The sequence below is a fragment of the Gambusia affinis genome, linkage group LG24 (assembly GCF_019740435.1).
Source record: "Gambusia affinis linkage group LG24, SWU_Gaff_1.0, whole genome shotgun sequence".
Taxonomy (NCBI): Eukaryota; Metazoa; Chordata; class Actinopteri; order Cyprinodontiformes; family Poeciliidae; genus Gambusia; species Gambusia affinis.
This window is the reverse complement of record NC_057891.1, coordinates 4,083,006-4,104,173: the sequence shown is the minus strand read 5'-3', so window position 1 is coordinate 4,104,173 and position 21,168 is coordinate 4,083,006. Positions and strand designations below refer to the sequence as shown.

Here is a 21,168-nt window from a genome sequence, read left to right as displayed (position 1 = left end):
ATTTACAGAGCCGCGCTCAGCGTTGAGATGGGGCTGGGAAGCTGTGGCTAATTTATGCATCTGCAGCTGTAAAGGCACATGCAGGGTGAGGAGAACCAGATTTTAAAAGCTAAATGTTTCATTTGGTTGATTTTTAGTTTGGAAGCAAATTGAATTAAAAACTGTCTCTAACTAAAGACGATACCTAAAGAACAGGGACTTCTTTGTGTCTGTAGGTAATGTCTCATCTGATCAGATAAGTCACATGTGGGGTTCCACAAGGTCCAATCCTGGCATCCCTCATATTTAATATCTACATGCTCCAGCAAGCCCCTGTTATCTCAAACAATTTGATTAGTTACCATAACTACGCAGATGATACACAGCTCTACATCCAAACACTGAACTGATGCTTACAACAAATCAGAAGAGAAACAAAATTGAGGAATGATCTACAATCAGCTCATAGTTTTAGTGATTACAACTGAAAACTAAAGATCAGGTCTGAAATGTGACTTTAACATTCAGGGACACATAAAGACAGTTACAAATTCGGCCTTCTACTACCTGAAGAACATGTCTAGGATTAAAAGACTTCATTTCTAAGCACAAAAAAACCACATCAGTGTATTTATATGTAGTTACACAGGTCTGGCTAAAAAAAATCAATCAGATACAGAACGCTGCTGCTGGCGTTCTGACTAAAACCAGGATGATGGAGCACATCTAAAGTCCTTAAACTGAAGAACCAAAGATGGTGAAGCAGCATTCAGCTTCTATGCACCACAAGTCTGGAACAAACTTACAGGAAACACTGAGTTCATGTGAATTAAGGCTAAAAACCCACCTGTTTAGAGCTGACTTTGATTCATAATAACTGGAACATTGATCAATATATTTGCTTGATGATTGTGATGATGGTACTAGACAAAATGAAATGTTGTTTTACTCAATCTCTAAAAATAAAGAAGAGAGAAAGTGTCATAATTTCCAAAGATTTCAATCAAATTTACCCAAATGCGTGAGGTTAGAAGATTGTGTTGCCCTCCAGTTTTGGTTTGCAGGTGTGCCGGTTGCAATGCCAGAGAAGAAGAGATGGACATTTTGGTCCACAGAGAGTCTGGCATGTCATACTGCGCTATTTCAGGAGGAAGTGATGCTTCTTCCCCAGTTTGCCAGGTTTTTCCTGCTCTCTCAAAGCACCTTCTCTAATTCTTCCACTTTAGCCTTTCCAAGAAGCCACAGTCATTTCCGGGATCCACGCCGAAAAGTCAGAATCCATTAATCAAACCGGAGCTCGGCATGGTGGCAAACCAAAGCAGCCAGCTGCATGCTGATGAGGCTGTGGGAAAGGTGGAGAGGTGATCTTGTAGAAGAGATGAATATGGGCAGTGGAGATTGTTCAGACAGAACAGGGTGTTTCTAAATTGTGGTGGTGGGCTTTTTATTATCAGATGAGTCATTTTAATACACTCGTTTGAAAATGCAACTCAAAAATGACTCTCAACGGAAAAATTGCCTGACGTTAAGCTGTGTCCTGCTGTTCAAATCGTATCTGAAACATTATGCTGGAAGGCCAAACTATAGACCCATTGCAGAGTGATGTTACACATGCACAAGATCCCGCCTCCATCTTCCTGCTGGATGCAAGAAGCTGCTCGCTAACAATGACTAGCATTGTTTATAGCCGTTAAGTTGCCAACAGAACACGTTAAATCTTAAATGTACGTATGATATATTTTTTTAAAAATGGACAAAGTTCTTAGCTACTAATTGCCAACAGTACAACAACTAAATAACAAGGTCAAGAAAATGTTTTAATTCAGAAAAAAAAATAGTCAGGGGGAGGGAAGTAGCTCATTTATGCTAGCTTGACTATGACAACCTTAACATGTAGATGTGCTGTGGAATTTGGTGTTTCAGTTCAATTACAAAATAAAAAAAAGGCGACTTAACTACACCAACTAAGACAGATCATCAGAAGAGCAGGTGCTTAAATTAGCTAGCCTACTACATCAGTGTTAGATTAGCTAATAGCAGCAGTAGCTAATCTACCACCGCTGTGTTAGTTTAGCTATAAGTGCGTAAATATAGGCTGCATATGTATATGAAGTTTTGATAAAAGAAAAACTTCATTTTGAAGATGTGGTGACTTTTATTTTGCGCCTCGATCAGTTACATGCAGAAGGCCGAGTTGAATCCTCTGACTCGGGTATTTTGAAGTATCTTTTGTCACTTCCTCCTCCCTGATTCTCCTCAGTAGCTGCTTCCTGATGTTCCCCAGCGTTTCTCCTGATTTTCATAAAGACTTTGAAGTCGCTGCTGCTGCTGCTTCTTCCACAGCGCTCCGCTCCAATTAATCAGCATAATCAGTGCCAGCGTTTGACTGATGATCTCGCCCTCCAGAATAACCATCACCACAGTGATTAGGGCAGTTGTAATAATATTTAAAGTAATAATGATGGTGGTAACGTATTTAAAGGCTTCCATCACCGTCCTAATCTGCTGGATTTATATGATAAGAACATGTCAGTCTGCAGCTGCAGGCTGTTCAAACTCTGCTCCCTTTTTCTTTCTTTCTTTCTTTCTTTCTGTGTGAATGTATAACAGCGGCTGAGACTTTCTGTAGGAAACCAGGAGCGTATTCAAAAGGAAGTGCAGGAAGAGAGGCTGGAAACGCCCTGTAGTCGCATCCAGAGCGGCTCTGGTGAACTGTTTTATTTCCACTGCTGTCAATCACCCGGCTTCCTCCACTCTCCCCTGCAGCCAGGATATCCTGTGTGCTTTGGAGACTCCTTTAGAGGGTTTTATTGATGGTTGCCGTTTACAGGCAGCAGATCTGATTATTTTAATGGGTTTTTCAACTTTGACCACAGTAATGGCTGCACAGGCTGTCATAGTCAGACAGGATGGTAAGCTAGGCTACATTCACATTCTCAATTCTGATAGATATATATTTTTTCTCAAATCCAAATTTTCGTCTTTTATTTTTTGCAGTTGTTCAAACTACTACAATAATTAAATGTGACCTCAATCAGACTTCTGTTACGACCCCAAAGGACGCTGCAAACCACTTCCACAAATACGAACTACGCTAAATGTTTTTGTGTTTTTGTAATATGTAGATTAATTGATTTGTTGAAGTGGTTTGAGCCTCAGGGCCACCGTAGAAAAAAACCCAGTGGTGCATTGTTTACATAATCACTGTTATAATTATATTTGTTACGATTTACCCAACACTCATAGTGTCTTATTTATGCACTGGTTGTTATTTATAGTTGGGGTTTTTTCTTTGTCTTTTACAATTTCTGTTGTAGGGATAGAATGACAAATAAAATGTTAAAGTTTCAAAGTAAAGACGGAGGAAGAAAGAAGAAAGCTCAGCTTCAGAATCAGCAGTGACATACTTTCAGTTTCAGAAGTATAGTTTTTACAGCTGCTGCTTAAAAGCAAGTAGCTCAATAATTTCCTTTTTGACTGTTGGCAATTTTCTTTATAATCCATTTTATTTATGGATTAAATGGATTTTATCTTTTGTTTTTTGGTTGTTGTGTTTTATTTTAGATATTTAAAATGTGTGGCGTGTTTGTCAGAAAATTTTAATTTACAGCGTCCAGCATGTCTCGGGTCAATAACGTAAAAGCCAGATAAAATGCGACCTGCCTGTTCAGATCGGACCACATCTGGACAGTGGCGCAAATTTCTCTTTTTTTTTTTAATTCGGTGAAAAGATCAGAATTTGTTACAAAAGAAATCATGCTGGATGAATGTAGCTGTAGCAATTTTTCCTGCACTTATCTCCATTTTCCAATTAAACCTGATGAAGAAAAGCTTCCCTGCACCATCATACGGCCACTTCCGTGCCTCACTGTAATCCTCTCCTGATATTTGGTGGTTTAGTTGGTCAGTCAGATAAAATCCCAGTAAATCCATTAGGATCTGTGGTTGTAATGAGATGAGGAGCATATACTTTATGAATATACTTTATTCTGCGCTGTAGTTTGCTTTACCTTAGAACCTGCAGGCGGAGGAAACAGATGAGGGATTAGCGAGGCTTTCCTCCGCTAATGGAACTAGTGAGTGGGGGAATCGGGCCACGTGGGGATCAGGTTACCTGCCATTTAGTTAACCTGCTGGATTAATGACTGGAGAGGCACAGACTCCACCAGAAACTGTATTTTAATGTTAACTAATTAATAAGAAGAAAGATAAAATAATATCTAATAAGGTCGTTTTCTTTCATTTACTGCCAGATTCTAAAATCTAAAAAGAGAGCAGCCTTGAACAGTTTTGTTCCGTCTGTACTTTTTAAATGCGTAGAAGAAGAGCACTTGTTTCTTGTTGTGTCTATTGGGCTCAGCGCTGCCCCCTGTCAGTGGGGCACAGTACTGCACAGGCTCATCTCGGTTTTTCCAACACAAAATGCGTAAATTCTGAAATTTTGACCATAAAAATGTTGAAATTACCAATAAAAAAACAATTTATAGAAAGATTCTTTTGTTTTTCTTCTTCCAGGGAGCGAAGTCGGGACCGGCACAAGTCACGCAGCAAAGACAGTCGTTCGGAGAAGTCCGTCACCATCAACACGCCGCCCGCCGAGCCTCTGCTGGGCGACTCCTCGCTGCGGGGCGAGCAGGTCCAGGTAAGACGGCGCCGTTCACCCAACAACTGCTTTAAGCTGCATGAGCCGGCCGCTCTGATTTGGAGGGGATTTGAGGAGATTTATCGGTTAAATGAGCTGGAGGGAGAGTTGGACTGCGACGGGCCATCTGGTGCTTCGGGCCGGTCCACTTTCCGGTGAACCCAACAGGAAGTCTGGAGCAGACAAACGGGATCCGGAGGCAGAACGCCGCCTCAGCTGATAGCAGATCTCTGCTTGATCCTGTTTGTGGACTCAGCAGATTCTGGGTTTGGCTGCAGGAACCGGGTCAGTGTGACACCAGGCGACCAGTTAGAACCCCTGTAGAATGGACCCGGCCAAGCCCAAGCCCAAGCTGCAGCTTTTTACCATCAGTCTAATAGAAAAACCCTGAAATCATGCGGACTCGGACGTCTGCAGATGCAAATGATGGATTATGTGATGGATTATTTGGTAGCGAACACATTCAAGGTAGGATTCTGGATGTTTGGGATTGGCAGGTAGTAACTACCTGCTCGTGTTTAAACTTAAAATCTGGATCAGATTGTGTTGCTTGGACTGAGATAAAAGCCAGCTGGCAGGTGGATCAGAGAGCAGCGCCTGGGTCGGCGTGTTGAGACGCGACTGCAGAGGTTTCACTGCAGGGCTACAAACAACCTCAGTCCAACAACAGCAACTCTGCAAACCTCAGCTGCTAGTCTGTCCTGCTTTCAACCTTTAGAGCGCTGCTACTTAGACACATTCAGGTATGATGGATGGGGGAAAAGCTTTTATAAATTATAATTGTGTTTCTATTTCAGTTCAGTCAGAGTTTAAGCTGACCCAGTTTTGTTGCTGCTGAACAATAATCCTCTTATCCTGAATCTTAGATCAGTTACACTGACGTTGTTTGGTGATAATCGCTCCTGATATGAAGGTTTTTCTAAACTTTTCTCTCACTTGGCCAAAATACAGCAGTGGGAAAAAATCCTTCTTTTTGTTCATTGAAATTCAATTCTTTCTTAGATTAACTGTCTGAAATGTAATAATATCAATTTAATATTTTTCTCAGTATTGTTCTTTCTTTCTTTCTTTCTTTCTGACTGTCTTTACTCGTCCTTTTCTCTGTTGTTTTGTCAGCATTTCTTTCTCTTTATGTCTTTCTTAGCATTTCTCTTTTCTTTCCGTCTCTCTTTGCTAATTTCTCTTCCTTTCTTTTCCTTTGTCGTTCATTCTGTCTTATTTTTGTTTTTCTTCTTTTTTGTCTTCCTGTCTTTTGTCAGTTTTTTCTTTCTTTAATTTTTTTCTGTCTTTTTCTTTTCTCTTTATCATTTTTTCTTTCTTTTGTACTTTCGTTCTTTCTTCCTTCCTTTCTGTCTTTTTTCTTTGTCTTTAGTCTTGTTTCTATCTTTCTTTCTGCTTTTTCTCTTTTCTTTTTCATTCTCAAAGCATGATGCTGCCACCACCGTGTTTCGTTGTATGACTGGATGACATCCAGTCACACACAGTCAAAATATGCAACGTTTTATGAATTTGTGGTTCCATCTTCCTCAGCATCTTGTGCCAAACTTCAAATGATTATCATCTAATCATCTATAAAGTTCGAGTTTGCTGACAGATTCTTCCACCTGAGCAGTACATCTCAGCAGCTCCTCCAGACTCACCATTGGTTGTCATTCTTTATTTTTTTTCCCACCTATGAAGGCCGTGTTGGTTCGCTGGGTGCGTTTGTGTCATGTCTAAGATTTGCTGACTCATGTTTTGGATGAACATCTGCTTTCGAGTCGGTCTGATTAGTAACAGCATGACAGCGCCAGCAGTCAGAATCCCACACAACATTTAAATGAGACATGACGTCATTTGTGCTAATTTTGGCAACTGGAGGAAAAAAATTGAATCTTGAATCAACAGATGCTTTAGTGTGTCAAATAAAAATCCACAAAGTAGAACAGCTGCATCCTTTTCATCAGATTTCTGTCTACAATCATAATAAACTAAAATCTTTGTCTGTATTCAGAACGATTGCAATCTTTACATCAACAGACCTGACTGATGGTGGTGATTTGAAAACTATTTAAGATCGAGAGTTTTGACAGTTTCTCATCTCCCATTCTTGTAAATCTTTGACCTGACAGCAGGAATTTAATTAAGTCTGATTTAAAAGCATTTAGATTATTTACCTTCTGGTCATTAATAGTTTAGAAGTCTAACATTTGCTGACTCATGCGGTGTGTTTTGGATGAACATTATGTGTTTTGCAGCCACATAGTGCCATTTTGTAGTATAATCAAGTGATTGTTACCTTCACTTGTTGTAAACATGCTATCAATATCAAATATGACTAAAAAAATATATTTTACTACCTGAAAATTGGGCCTCTCTCTGTTTAAAAACTGAACCCCAACATGGCTCCTCCATTAACTATTTAGTAATGTTTTTACCATTGAGACGTAGCTCCTTTAATGAGCTCAGCAGTTCCACCAGGTGTTTGCTAATTGCTGCTGGCTAGTCTGAAGGAGCTGAGTGGAGGAGGGCTGCTCTGTGAGGCGGAAGCTATGAAACTTGAAAACTGCTTCTCTCTGAGGAGGAACATGCTTCAAGTCCTCCATGTGTGTTTTTGATAAGAGGATAACATAATGACACGATGTAAAACTAAAACACAGTTTAACTGTTTTTTTTGTTTGTTTTTTTTCCCCACAACTGATTGGGCTTGTCCAGTGGTGATTAAGTAATTCCTCGAACATGCATGAAAGAGTCAACGATGACGATGTAAAACTAAAACATAGTTTTACTGTTTTAAACAAATAATTCAGACATTTGACATTTTAGCATCCTATGCTAACCATTAGCACCAGTGTTAGAATTCCTAACTGAACTTGAACTGTTCCCAGCAGGCTTCCATCAAGTGTTGAGATGAATGGACTGTTGAGAAAACACGAGGTTTACTGACCCACTGGGCTCACTTCCTCTTCATAGTAGATTCTTTGTATGTGTGTCTAATTTGAACACATAACAGAATTTAACACACAGCACAGACCCCCTTTATTATTTTATTCATCATGTCTTATTCACGCTGCAGCGTCTGGGACTTGCATATGCTCCAGAATGCTAATGTTTCTCTTACGGCCCGTCTGATCTCAGCGTCTCGCTGCTGGGTCTTAATCAGAGTCTCGGCTGACAAAGCGTCACGTTGCTTAAGGCAGGGATGTCCTCACCATCCGGCAGGGAGCGTTCTCATGACTGTCTGTGATGTTTCGCCGCAGGAATTGTTAAACAGACAGAGACGGGAGGGGACTGCATGGGAATGTGTCGGCTGGGGAGTGAGTTTTTTTAACACCACCAGGGTTTAGATTTTGGGAGGATTTGCTTGTAGATTGGTTAAAAAAAGAAATGTTGGGAAAAAATCCTCAACTAAAATATGTTGACACAACTAGTATACTTTAATTTTAATGGCTCCAATTATTCAACCCCTTCCTGACAAAGCATCCATTTGTTGGAAGGAGCTGCTGCAAACTTTGCAGCTTTCTTGAAAACTCCTCCAGGCATGGGCGGTCCTAGACGGGGGCCAACCGAGGCCAATGCCCCAGTAGAACTGGTTCTGAACTCAAGAGAAAATACTAAATCAATTTGTTATGATGATATGCACCGACACAGAAACCATAACTAATTGGTTCCTGTTGATAAATATGATTTTTTACTTTATGAATCAATGAAAAATTAAGGTGTGGCAGTTTTAGCTTCTGCTCCAGAGCAGCATGTCTCTTTGGCTCATTTAATATATTAATAAAATATCTTCCTGTATTTTTTTATTCATTAATTTGTTCTGAATCGCCATGAAAAATCAAACACTGTCTCTTGGTTTCTCTCAGAAGCTGCAAGTCTTTTGGGGAATAACTACATCAGCTTTTTACATGTAGACTTTACATTTTCTGCCTGTTCTAATTTGGAAATTAGCTCCATTTCCCACCGATTGGACCATCTATGCACATCAGTTTCCAAGTCTTCCCAAATGGAAGTAGGTCCAGATTTTAATTAGGCCACTCTATTCCATCATTATCCTCTGATATAAATCAGGGTCAGGATGTTTTTTTAGCCCCTTTCCTTCTTCTAAATAATACTTTTAGATACCTTAAGATAAACTTGTACAGCAGTTTCAACTCTCTTGTAATCTTTAACAATCTTTCTCGCCCTCTATGTAATTCTATTCATCTTTTCCATCTTCTGACCATTTGTCACACACTCTTCGCTTCCTAAAACGGTTCGATCCGGTAAACATTCCCCAACATGTCACGTGTAAAACAAACAGCAGCCTTCGTCTGGACCTCCATGAGGGGAAAACATCTGATACTGTTAAGAGATGATGAATTTACTTGAACGGAGCTGTTCTAACAGGTTCCTCCGTTTTCAGGATCCGCTCCAAAGCCCCAAGCTGAATGCTAAAGTGTGTGAGTTTGTTAAAAGACTCCTCAGCAGCAGAACATGTTGTTCAGTCTGTGCCGCAGCTAGTTGGATGCTAGCAGACATATTGACTCTATTGATGAGTTGAATTTATCGCCCTATTTTTGCGTGTTTAACTGGAGATTTGATTTGCCGTTAAGTGGCGGACTGGCAGTTCCTCAGCTTACACTACAAAAACACAAAATCTTAAGTATTTTGGTGTAGTTGTAGTTTCTGGAAACAACTAAGAGACCACTTAAAATGATTTGTTTTTCTGATGTTAAGTTTATGTTTGACTAAAACAAACATTGTTGTTTTATTCCTTGAGCTACTGACTACATGTCTCTGAAATTCCAAGCAAAAAATTAGTGTTTATTTGTAGAAAATGAGAAATGGTCAAAATAACAAAAATGTGCAGTGCCTTCAGACCTCAAATAATGCAAAGAAAAAAGTTTATATTCATTTAGAAACAACAATACTAATGTTTTAACTCAGGAAGAGTTTATAAATTAATATTTGGTAGAATAACCAGGAGGTTTTCAATGCAGTCCAGTGCAGTGGTCTCTTCATGTTATCTAGAACCGGATCTTAGTACGCTTGAAATAAGAAAACTAACAAACAAGTAACCTTTCAGCAAGATATATTCTTAATATTGGCAGATTATAAACTGTTATAATGGAAATAATCTGCCAATGGAATGAGTACAATTTACTTAAAACAAGCTCTTATCTCTTGCTGAAACATTACTTGTACGTTTTATTTTATTTAAAGAGTAGTAAGATATTTGCACAAGAAAGTAGACCGGAAATGCTTGGTAAGATTTGGTGTTTTTGCAGTGATGTGAGTAAGAAATGGGACTAGAAGAAGCAGATGTAGAAAGGAAACATCGTGTTAAGGACGGTCATGTTTTTGAGGAAAAATCTTTTTTAAATTGACAAGAAATTTGAAAATATCACAAGGTAATTGTGTGTTATTGGAAGACATTACTAACAATTCACATGCATTAACAATAATGCCTTAAATGTAAACATTTTAAAAAGTCCTTAGTCTGTTGGGGACTCAAGTTCAGCCTGATGACCCGCCAGGCTTAAGAACACTGGGGGAAACCCTGATGTTGTACCAAGCTGTGTGATTTTACTCATTCTCTTTGTTGCTATTTGTGCCAATGATCACATTTGCGGGTAATTTGGTTTGAATTGCCTGTTTTCTTTGAATTGCTTCCAACTGAATTTATGGATTTCTCACATTCTCCAAAGGATGAAATCCAAACCACATCCTCTCTTGCTTTCTTTCTCGCCAATCTCCATTGAGTCCCATAATTCCCAACTCTGCTTCCTCGCTGACCTTCTTCCCACTCTGCCTGCAGTTCAGTTCATTGTCGCTAATTAACCTCAGCTGCTCTGTGATCTCAGCTGTTTGCCAACTAGAGCTGAACGTTGCACATGGACCATACGGTACAAGCAACACGGAGCGCTCTGCACTCCTCTGCAGACGGCCGCACAGGTAGGTCCACCTCCGCACGCTGGAAGAGCGCAGACACGGACGCAGAAATGTCCAGGACTTGGAAGAGGCAGAGAGCTTGCGTTCATGTTTGGGACCCCTTCTTTCTGGTGAGTCTGACCTGGCTCTGATTTCACAGCGTTTACGGATATAGCTAAAAGTAATATCAGGTCGTCAAGCTTCGTAGTTAAGTAGATGACACTTTTCCCGCTTTTTCTTGTCTTGGTTGAACACGGTTCAGTGAGTTGGAAGGAATATTGAGTCAATGTGGCTTTGAAAGACTTCGCCTTTTTGGCAATTTCTCCACTGACCTTGATGTTTCTGGACTTTCTACATCCATCTTGAATCGACTTGGGATCATCTATTAGGAACGTTTTGTGTGATGTTCTACGGTCTACCTCAAACACAAGTTTAGTTTTCCTCCATTTTGTAGCCAGCTTCAGTAGTACTGAAACATGAATCAAACTATTATTGTACGGTTAGAGTGCAAAAAAATATACTCCTCAGTGTTTTTGGTCGGGATGGGATGCCATATAAGAAGAAACCAACCATTAGGGCCATGATAATGGATTTTCCTGGATGATAAATTGTTCCAGAAGTTATTGCAATAAACGACGATATTATTACTGTGAGACCATTTTAGAGCAATATCAATAAACTTCAAACTGTAATGAACATTGAACTTTGGAACTGGAAGATATTTGAAATATCCAAAATAAATGAACTAAACAACAAATAAAACTAGAAAATTCCTGAAGAAATTTAACTGGGGCCTGCCAAAGTGTGCCCGTCGGTTTGGACCCAGCGTTGTGATGCTAAGAATTAGCATCAATGCTAAAGAAAGCTGCAATGTAATCAATAGCATGTGGAGAATCACAAGAATGTTAAGTAAGCTGGACATGCAACATTCAGTATGATAAAGCAAGTGCATTAGCTAAAATGAGCAAATATGCTAATGTAAGCATAAATACTTTCAGTAGCATGTGGGGTATCATTAGAATGTTTACTGTCATTTACTTACTCCATTAAGTATACTAAACATGGCTAATAAGTCTGAAAAATAGAAAATAGCTTATTTAAGCTAAAAGGTTATCAAAGATCAACTGCCTTGCTGCGCAAGGCAGTTCCCTAACCTCGGATAAACAGATAATGCAGAATGATATCACTGCACCGCCGGAGGCGGTGCACTGTCCAGAGGGGCATTTTGAGGCTTTTATTTTGAAATTTGCAGTAAGCTTCATATTAAATGCCCACACTAATCCAATGTGTAAGAGTGCTTTGGATAAACCAGTCACATAAAGCCAAAAAGAGCAATTACATGATGTAAAAATTCCCAAGGCTTTTATTTTGAAATTTTTGTTAAGCTTCATTTGAAAGGGTCAAAGTCATCCCATGTGTAACAGTCATTGGATTAAATCAGTCATATAACGCTCAAAAAGCAATGACCTGATGTAAAATTTTCAAGGGCTTTTATTTTGAAATTTTCAGTAAGCTTCATTTCAAAGGGCCAAACTCATCCCATGTGTAACAGTGACAGGGTTAAATTAGTTATATACAGCCCATAGCAGCAAGTTTTTCTAAAGGCCAGCTCAGTCCTCCTCTGTTTTAACTGAACTAGTAGTTCGAACTACAGTGATGCGATTTGTAGTCCTCAGCAGCTCTCCCTGCTCTGGGTTCCGCTGCCATGGTGAATAATCCTCTGCCAGCTGTGAGTGAGACATCCAGGGGAGACAATTCTCTGTTTGAGCCAGCCAGTTTGACTAAAAAGCATTGCAAAAAACTGTTTCCTGCTCGGGAACCGTAATACATATTCGAAACCGTTTGAAGCATATGAGAGGGCTATTTGTCGCCTCACATAGTCCCGCCATTCATATCTCTACCTCACTCACAGTATTAACAGCGATGAGATAAAAAAGTGTGTGCCAAGGTCTGAAATTTTTCAGAAATACATGGAAGTGAATCAGTGAGATCTGTCTGCTACCCTGGCGCATGACTTTGCTCTGAAGCACCTGGAGAGAAAACTGTAAGCTTAGATAATTTTTGAAAACATTTGACCGGAGCAGGCACGCCATCAATGTCATGACCAAGTTTGATACCAATCATGCAATATTTGTGAGCGTGAGGGCGAAGTTAAAAATGATTTGGGGTCAAAATGTCGCTCTGACTCTCATTCTAGCGGAGCTGCCTTTCACACTCTGATTTTTCCAAAATCAAAAACTTTGGGTCGCTTAGAAAGAAGTTGTGGACAAACCATAATTCATATCGACGGTTGTCTTCACTTTAAAAGAGATCACGGACGATCTACAAAATGAAGTTTGAATGGCGTTTCTACATAAAGTTATGACGACACAGAAAATCCTCAAAATAGGGTATTTTCAGGATTTAGGTTGCCTCATCCCCTTGACGATTTAGATTGCACCTGGTGAGCTCGTTAGTGATTTTGGGGTCGTTTTTTTGCTTTTTACGCCGCCATGGTAACTCCAAATCCCACCAAAAGTAATAGCTCCAATGCCGGGTTCGAGCCGCACGCTTTTGATACCACTTTTATGGGTGGGCTCAGAGCGGCACGAGAGCCGCATTAACGGTAACGGAAGAATAAGTTACTATAACTAGAAAATTCCTGAAGAAATTTAACTGGGGCCTGCCAAAGTGTGCCCGCCGGTTTGGACTCAGCGTTCTGATGCTAAGAATTAGCATCGATGCTAAAGAAAGCTGCAATGTAATCAATAGCATGTGGAGAATCACAAGAATGTTAAGTAAGCTGGACATGCAACATTCAGTATGATAAAGAAAGTGTATTAGCTAAAACTAAAATGAGCAAATATGCTAATGTAAGCATAAATACTTTCAGTAGCATGTGGGTATCATTAGAATGTTTACTGTCATTTACTTACTCCATTAAGTATACTAAACATGGCTAATAAGTCTGAAAATAGAAAATAGCTTATTTAAGCTAAAAGGCTAATGTTAATGAACTGCTTGCGCAAGGCAGTTCCCTAACCTCGGATAAACAGATAATGCAGAATGATATCATTGTACGCTTCGCGGTGCACTGTCCAGAGGGGCATATTGAGGCTTTTATTTTGAAATTTGCAGTAAGCTTCATATTAAATGCCCACACTAATCCAATGTGTAAGAGTGCTTTGGATAAACCAGTCACATAAAGCCAAAAAGAGCAATTACATGATGTAAAAATTGCCAAGGCTTTTATTTTGAAATTTTTGTTAAGCTTCATTTGAAATGGTCAAAGTCATCCCATGTGTAACAGTCATTGTATTAAATCAGTCATATAACGCTCAAAAAGCAATGACCTGATGTAAAAATTTTCAAGGGCTTTTATTTTGAAATTTTCAGTAAGCTTCATTTCAAAGGGCTAGACTCATCCCATGTGTAACAGTGACAGGGTTAAATGAGTTATATACAGCCCATAGCAGCAAGTTGTTCTAAAGGCCAGCTCAGTCCTCCTCTGTTTTAACTGAACTAGTAGTTAGAACTACAGTGATGCGTATTTGTAGTCCTTAGCAGCTCTCCCTGCTCTGGGTTCCGCCATGGTAAATAATCCTCTGCCAGCTGTGAGTGAGACATCCAGGGGAGACAATTCTCTGTTTGAGCCAGCCAGTTTGACTAAAAAGCATTGCAAAAAACTGTTTCCTCGGGAACCGTAATACATATTCGAAAACCGTTTGAAGCATATGAGAGGGCTATTTGTCGCCTCACATAGTCCCGCCATTCATATCTCTACCTCACTCACAGTATTAACAGCGATGAGATAAAAAAGTGTGTGCCAAGGTCTGAAATTTTCAGAAATACATGGAAGTGAATCAGTGAGATCTGTCTACCCTGGCGCATGACTTTGCTCTGAAGCACCTGGAGAGAAAACTGTAAGCTTAGATAATTTTTGAAAACATTTGACCGAGCAGGCACGCAGCGTATCAATGTCATGACCAAGTTTGATACCAATCATGCAATATTTGTGAGCGTGAGGGCGAGTTAATAAATTATTTGGGGTCAAAATGTCACTCTGACTCTCACTCTAGTGGAGCGGCCTTCACACTCTGATTTTTCCAAAATTCAAAAACTTTGGGTCGCTTAGAAAGAAGTTGTGGACAAACCATAATACATATTGATTGTCTTCACTTTAAAAGAGATCACGGACGATCTACAAAATGAAGTTTGAATGGCGTTTCTACATGAAGTTATGATTTACACAGAAAATCCTCAAAAATAGGGTATTTTCAGGATTTAGGTTGCTTGCCCCTTGACGCATTTAGATTTCACCTGGTGAGCTCGTTAGTGATTTTGGGGTCGTTTTTGCTTTTTACGCCGCCATGGTAACTCCAAATCCCACCAAAAGTAATAGCACACCTCCGGATCGAGCCAAGACGCTTTGATACCACTTTTGTGGGTGGGCTCAGACGAGCCGCATTCCGTGACGGAAGAAGAAGTTAAGAATAATAATAAAGAGACATTCTATTGGGTGTAGAACAATAGGTGTTTGCATGTACGTATGGAGGTAGTGACTGACTTGCTTCGCAAGTCAGTCACTGCTCTCCTTATGCATTGCTATGGGCAGGCCCCAATAATAATAAAGAAACATTCTATTGGGTGTAGAACAATAGGTGCCTGCCATGCAATGCATGGAGGCAGTGACTGACTTGCTTCGCAAGTCAGTCACTGCTCTCCTTATGCATTGCTATGGGCAGGCCCCAATGAATTATCAAAATTGTACCTCAAAAATGGAGCTAGTTGAGACCAAACTTTAAAAAAAAGGATAAATTATGAACTCGTTATAATTGATCATTTTATTGATTTATTATCAGAGCCATGAGCCACGAGTTTATCCAATCAGGTTTAAGAAGGGGAAGATGAACGCTAACAAAACTTTGCACAAAAATGAAATTAGTAAAAAGTGACAAACAACACAAGCAGAAATGGTGCATCTGTAGTTTCTAGAGTATTTGTCACCTGATCTGAACTCTGGTTGAAACTTTGAGAAATCTAAATAGTTGATGAAACAAGAGACTCTGATGTCATCGAGCGTTTGGAGCGGCTGTGTTTTACCTCCGCAGGAGCACACACACACGAACACACGTGAACACGCATGTGACGGTTCCTGTGGCGGCACGGAGACGCCGCGGTGCTCACTGGGTCAGAAGCAATAATCGTAGAGTGGTGCTGAGGAGAGAGATGAGCGCAGACTGTGATTGGCTCTTCACCCCCTCCTTCCTGACTCCTCTTCATCTCCCTGCGTTCCCTCGCTCCGCGTCTTTCCTCACAAAGTCCCTCACATTATATGCCAAGTGAGCGCGCCGTCCCATACAATACCTCCTGAGGCATGATGGGAGAGGTTTCTATATAAAGACGGATAAAGCGAGGGTTGAGGGGGGCGGACAGGCAGTCGATGAGGTCACTCTGGGATGAATCGCCGTGGTTTAGTACCGACTGGAGCGCCAAGCTGAAGTTCAGAAACCGGATTATTTCGGATGCTGTCGCCAACGGTGATGGAGGAAGGGGACGAGGTTTTGCAGGTGCTGGAGGTTGGAGAGGCAGTAGAGGAAGTGAAGGAGGTGATCGTCAGCACCATAGAAGAAGAAATCCGCAGGAGTTCACCTCCAAACTCTAAAACGAGCCAGGTACGATTGACACGTCGGTTGGGCTAATCTGATTACCGCCGTGGCGACCGGATTACACGCTTAATCCGCTGCCAACAACAGATGTTGGCTTTTAATTTTCAGAGTTGTTTTAGTTCCTAATGAAATCATCTGCATGATCTGGGATGCGTTTGCTCTCAGGCGTAAACTTTAAACGACTCTGTTCACATTAGATCCGACGCTGCTGCATCACAGGATGTTTATGAAAGCAGCCAGAGTGGAAAGAAAACACAGGTGTCTCCTGATGACGACCCATAAACATATTTACATAACATTTTGCAGGTTTTTGTTTAATGTTTTCCAGTATTTCTTGTCCCAACTCTCCAAATTGGTTCAGTTCTCCATTGTCTGTCTGAACGGTCGTGTTTTTTTCTTGTTTCCTTCCTTGTCCTGACAAGTTCCTGGCAGCCGCACACATCATCCGCTGTGTTGAAGCTGCAGTCAGGAGCTCCTGGGGAATGCATGTTGCTATATTTTTCACAAACAGACACACACACCTTGTCAGCCTCCCAGGAGTGAGCAGCGTTCCTGCACTTAGAGCTGAACTACAGAAAACAGGCTTTTAGTGGACGCTTCATTTACTGTGACGGACAATAGATGTTATTTATGCTCCAGTGGAGAAAGAGCCATCTAACGCTTTATACACATTGGTTTCTTAAAAGATTTTCTTACATTATGGTGTCTATTATTTATGATTTGTATGAAATAAAAGCACAAACGCTTTAAAAAAAATCTAAAAAATTGGGCTTATACTTCAGTTAAATCCGAGATGTCAAACTCATTTTCACGTCATCAATGCTCTTAAAGGGCCGGTAGAGAGTATCGATTAAACCTGTTCACAAACTGTTAAAATATCGGTGAATTCTTAAATTTAAATATTACTGAACATCTTTCCAGTCCCTCCAGTATTTTGTGTTGATTTTGTGTGAATTTATACAATAATTCTCAAGAAACTGAAGGGACTGATTGTTATAATTTAGCAGTGAACAGATAAAACTGCATCAATTTGAGTTATGACAAAATATGGAAGCACAATTAGTGTTTAGTCTAGAATCTAGAGGGCCGCTTAATAAGCTACGGCGGGCTGGATTTGGCCCACGGCCCTCGAGTTTGACACATGTGATGTAAATGCTATTTGGTGATTTTCTGGATGAGTTTAGAAACTGAAATTTCCCTCAATTTTACTCGGATTCATTCCTCTGCATCTGGAAACATGCATTTTTTTAAAAGTCAGTTCAATCTTGACTTTGACTAGGCCATTCTAAGCTACAGATCTCATGCATGTTCCTCTGACCTGCTTTCCTGTCTCTCTATTTACTTGTTATGTTAATAGAATAGAGCCAGTTTAAAGTTCACCCAGATTAAAATCTGTAATGCAGAACAACTGAACAGAAAATAATTCCTGAAATAAATTGTGACAAAGTCGTTTTTTAACCAAAAATATGAACATTTTATCTAAAGTTTGTTTAAAAAGTTTCTTTTCTTACAACATTTCTGAACAACTGGTGTTTTAAACGTCCGCCTGGTTTTTGATTTGAGTTTTTAATGTAGCGTAAAGTTGTTTAGTTTACAGTTTTTAGGGATTTTTATCAGACAAAGAACCTTTTGCATCTAATCTGCCTCCTTCTGTTTTGCTCTTACTCTGACGTTGGAACATTGTCTCTTGTTTTTATGGCTGTTTGCCTCTCTGCTGGATTAGAGACATTTTTATGCCTTTAGTTTGTGTAGTTTGTCAATCCTACGATCTAAATCAGCACTAAAGGTATTCTGGTATGTAGTCGTTTACTCTGAAAACTTTTTCATTGAATTTAAGTAGACAAAGGTGGCGTTCTATCATCTTATAGCATGCAAAGTTTATTCTAATGATACATTTTTTATGTTTAACATCATCTGATTATCATTATGTAACATATTTATTTATGTATAAAGATTGAAAAGCCTTAAAGAGGCTTTTTAAGGCGTCAGATTGTGTCATTAGCTCTTTAAAAACCAGAATTAAAAACTGAAAACTGTTTGACTTTTCATGCCTGAAGCAACATCTTCACCTCTGTTTGAACTGTACTTATTTATCTAGGTCTTAATCTTCGTATGATTAATGTTGAGTAAATCGGTGAGGCACATTCTCTCTCTTTCTTTTTTAAAATATTTTTATCCTTCCTTTCCTGTTGAATATTTTATTTAATTTCAGCTCCTTCCAAAATACGAGCTGCTGGGTCAAATTCCTCACTGCAGCTGTAGAATTAGAGCAGATCTGACAGCTTCTGGGTAGCAGTGTGTGTTTTCACAATGCACAGTGTGTGTGTGTGTGTGTGTGCAGAGGATTTCTCATGTCTGTACTTCCCTGAATCAATTGTTTTTCTGTCTTTAATTGGCCTCTTGTTATTGAACATCCACACCAAAACAAAATGAGTATTGAGGCAGGACCGACCAAAGCTTTTTTGGGGCCCTGGGCGGATTTTCATTTGGGTCCCCTGTGCCAACATGTCACCACCCACAGTTGGGTTATAACTCATTACGTTTACTTGAGTAATTTTTATGAATATTTCTGGATTTTCTACCCACTTTTATTAAAGTTTAATCCGTTTTTTATTGAAAGAAATTGATTTTCAAAAATTTTCTTTTGTCTGATGTTATTTTTTGTTAAATGAAATTATTGTCATTCTTATCATGAAAATACCAAAATTTCCTTTTCTGTTTTTTTTTTCTTGTTTATTCTGAAACAATTATTTGGTTTAAATTGCAGCATTTAGTTAAGTTAAACGATGTTTAGACAACTTGTCTCTTGTTGTTAAATCAACTTCATAAACTGTAATTTCTGAGTTAAAACCAAAACAATTTCCTTTTTGACTTGAATTGCGTTTTCCAAGCAGGAAGTGGCCCTCATGTTTCAAGTTAAACCACCTTCAAATGTTTTTGTTGGGAGTTTTTTGGCTGTTTTGAAAACGGTTTATTTCTCAAAACTGCAACAGAAATGCCTTTTTTATTTTATTTTACACAAGTCACAATATTAACAGGCGAATGTCGTTGCCACTGGCGCAAACCATGAAGAAGAAAATAACAGGAAGTAGTTAGAGGATGACGTTTTTTAATCACTTATCATGTGAACAAACTTATTCATGCTGCGTTTATTCTTTGATAGAAACACAGAAATCGTGAAATCGTGCTCTTTTGACACAAGTAGAACCTTGACCAAAATGTTTTTCCTGTTTTTAGGAGACGAATGGCCAACATGTTGCATTAATCCGGCTGATTGCTCTCTGCAAACTCTCTCCTCCATATTTGGCTGGAGCAGAAATAATTCTTGCTGCTTAATGGGATCTCCCTCTGCCTTGCAGCTGCATTTCCTCCCCTTATTTGTTGAGTCCTATGAATAAATCGCATGTTTGGCTTGAGGTCTAATTGGGCTGAGCTCTGATTTAAAACTGGCCGATGTCAGGAATGTGGTCCCACGTGAACTCTGACCCTGTGAACCCGGGTCCTGCATTCCAGAGCCTAGTTCAGCCCTCATGAGGTCAGTCGGTGGACATTTCTCTCTCTGGAGAAATGCGGACAGCGACTCGGAGATTTACAACCGCAGGTGAAAACCCAGATCAATCTGAGGTGAAGAGCCGACATGTCAGCAGCTCTGACTGATATTCTGCTGCAGCTATAAAGGGAATAAAATCCTCACAACATTCACAAAGATCAGAAAACAGAGATTTTTTCTCTTTTTTAATTCGTACAATCCTCTGTGGGTTTTGTTTTTCTCTTTCTGCAGGTGTAGAAGCAAACTTTTCCTGTTTTCCTCTTTAACTTTTAACTTTTTGCTCCAGTCCTGTCATGGAGCACCAAAGCCAACGCTGCAGTGCTCCACTTGTGAAAGTAAATCTCTGGAAAACAGACCAAACAGAGGCTTAAACTCTAAGTTTATCTTCTTTTTCTGTTATTTAAAACAGAGACTGTGTAAGAAAATCAGGTTTAGACTCAACTTGACATCATTTTACTTTTTATGTTGGGAAATTTGACAACAGGATTGTTCAGAAATAAACTTACAAACCACAAATTCACCAGACACACACCTGCAGGTTTTGTTGAAGTTTCCTAAGTTTTTTTATTGAAAGAAAAATTTTCTTTTCCCTGATTTTGTTATTTTTTTACATATGTAAATTATTTTCATTTTTATCCTTAAAATATCAAAATTTCCACTTGACTTTATATCTTGGTCTGTTTTTTTCTTGCATATTGTGAAATAATTATTTGGTTTAAATTGCAGCATAAAGTTAAAACTCACAATTTAAGGTTAATGAACTTAAAAAACAATATTTAGACAACTTGTCTCTTCTTAAATCAACTTCATGAACTTTAATTTCCGAGTTAAAACCAAAACAATTTTATTGCAAAATGTTTTACTTTCAAACTTTTTTTGTAAACAAAATAATTTTTTTCGCAAAATTTTTTTTTGTTGAAAAATCTCATTTTTCCAAAAACTTATTTTTGGGGGGGAAATTGAGATTTTTAACAAGATTTCTCTCTCGTGAGAGAGAGAATCTGCTCATGATTACAATTTGCACTTTACAAAATCTTATATTTATTTCAATAACACTTTGTTTATAGTAGATTCTGAATCACACTTTTGTTTTTTCACTTAATGTTCCATGTTCAGCCACTTGCAGGCCTCCATTTCCCCGTTTTGCTGTTTCTGTGTGAAGGTTCCTTATCTCTGTTGTTTTAAGCCTCGTTATCTGCGGATGCAGTCGGACTCAGACGTTCAGCTCACGGCCCACTTGGCAGCTCACTTTGGTTTTCTTTTTCCACTTGAACCACATTTCTCCTTTCTTTCTTGTGGGCTTGGATGTATCATAACACATGTCGCCTAAAATGGATAAAGACAAATGCATTTTAATTCAAAATAGCTTCTCAAAGAGTCAATCAATTCCAATAGTTAATTGTTTTCTTTAGCTAAAATTGACTTAAAGTATCTAAAAACAATAAAATGTATTTTTT

At 39.2% G+C, this 21,168-nt stretch overlaps 1 protein-coding gene across 4 annotated transcripts in view; it reads left to right on the top strand.

The window, feature by feature from the left end:
• LOC122827298 (vang-like protein 1) overlaps positions 1-21,168 on the top strand; it is a 98,116-nt gene that overhangs the window by 64,828 nt on the left and 12,120 nt on the right. For all 4 annotated transcript variants that reach the window (XM_044110077.1, XM_044110076.1, XM_044110075.1 and 1 more), the window contains one exon: positions 4,495-4,621. In XM_044110077.1, coding sequence (XP_043966012.1) covers positions 4,495-4,621 — 127 coding nt within the window. The remainder of the gene's footprint in view (positions 1-4,494; positions 4,622-21,168) is intronic.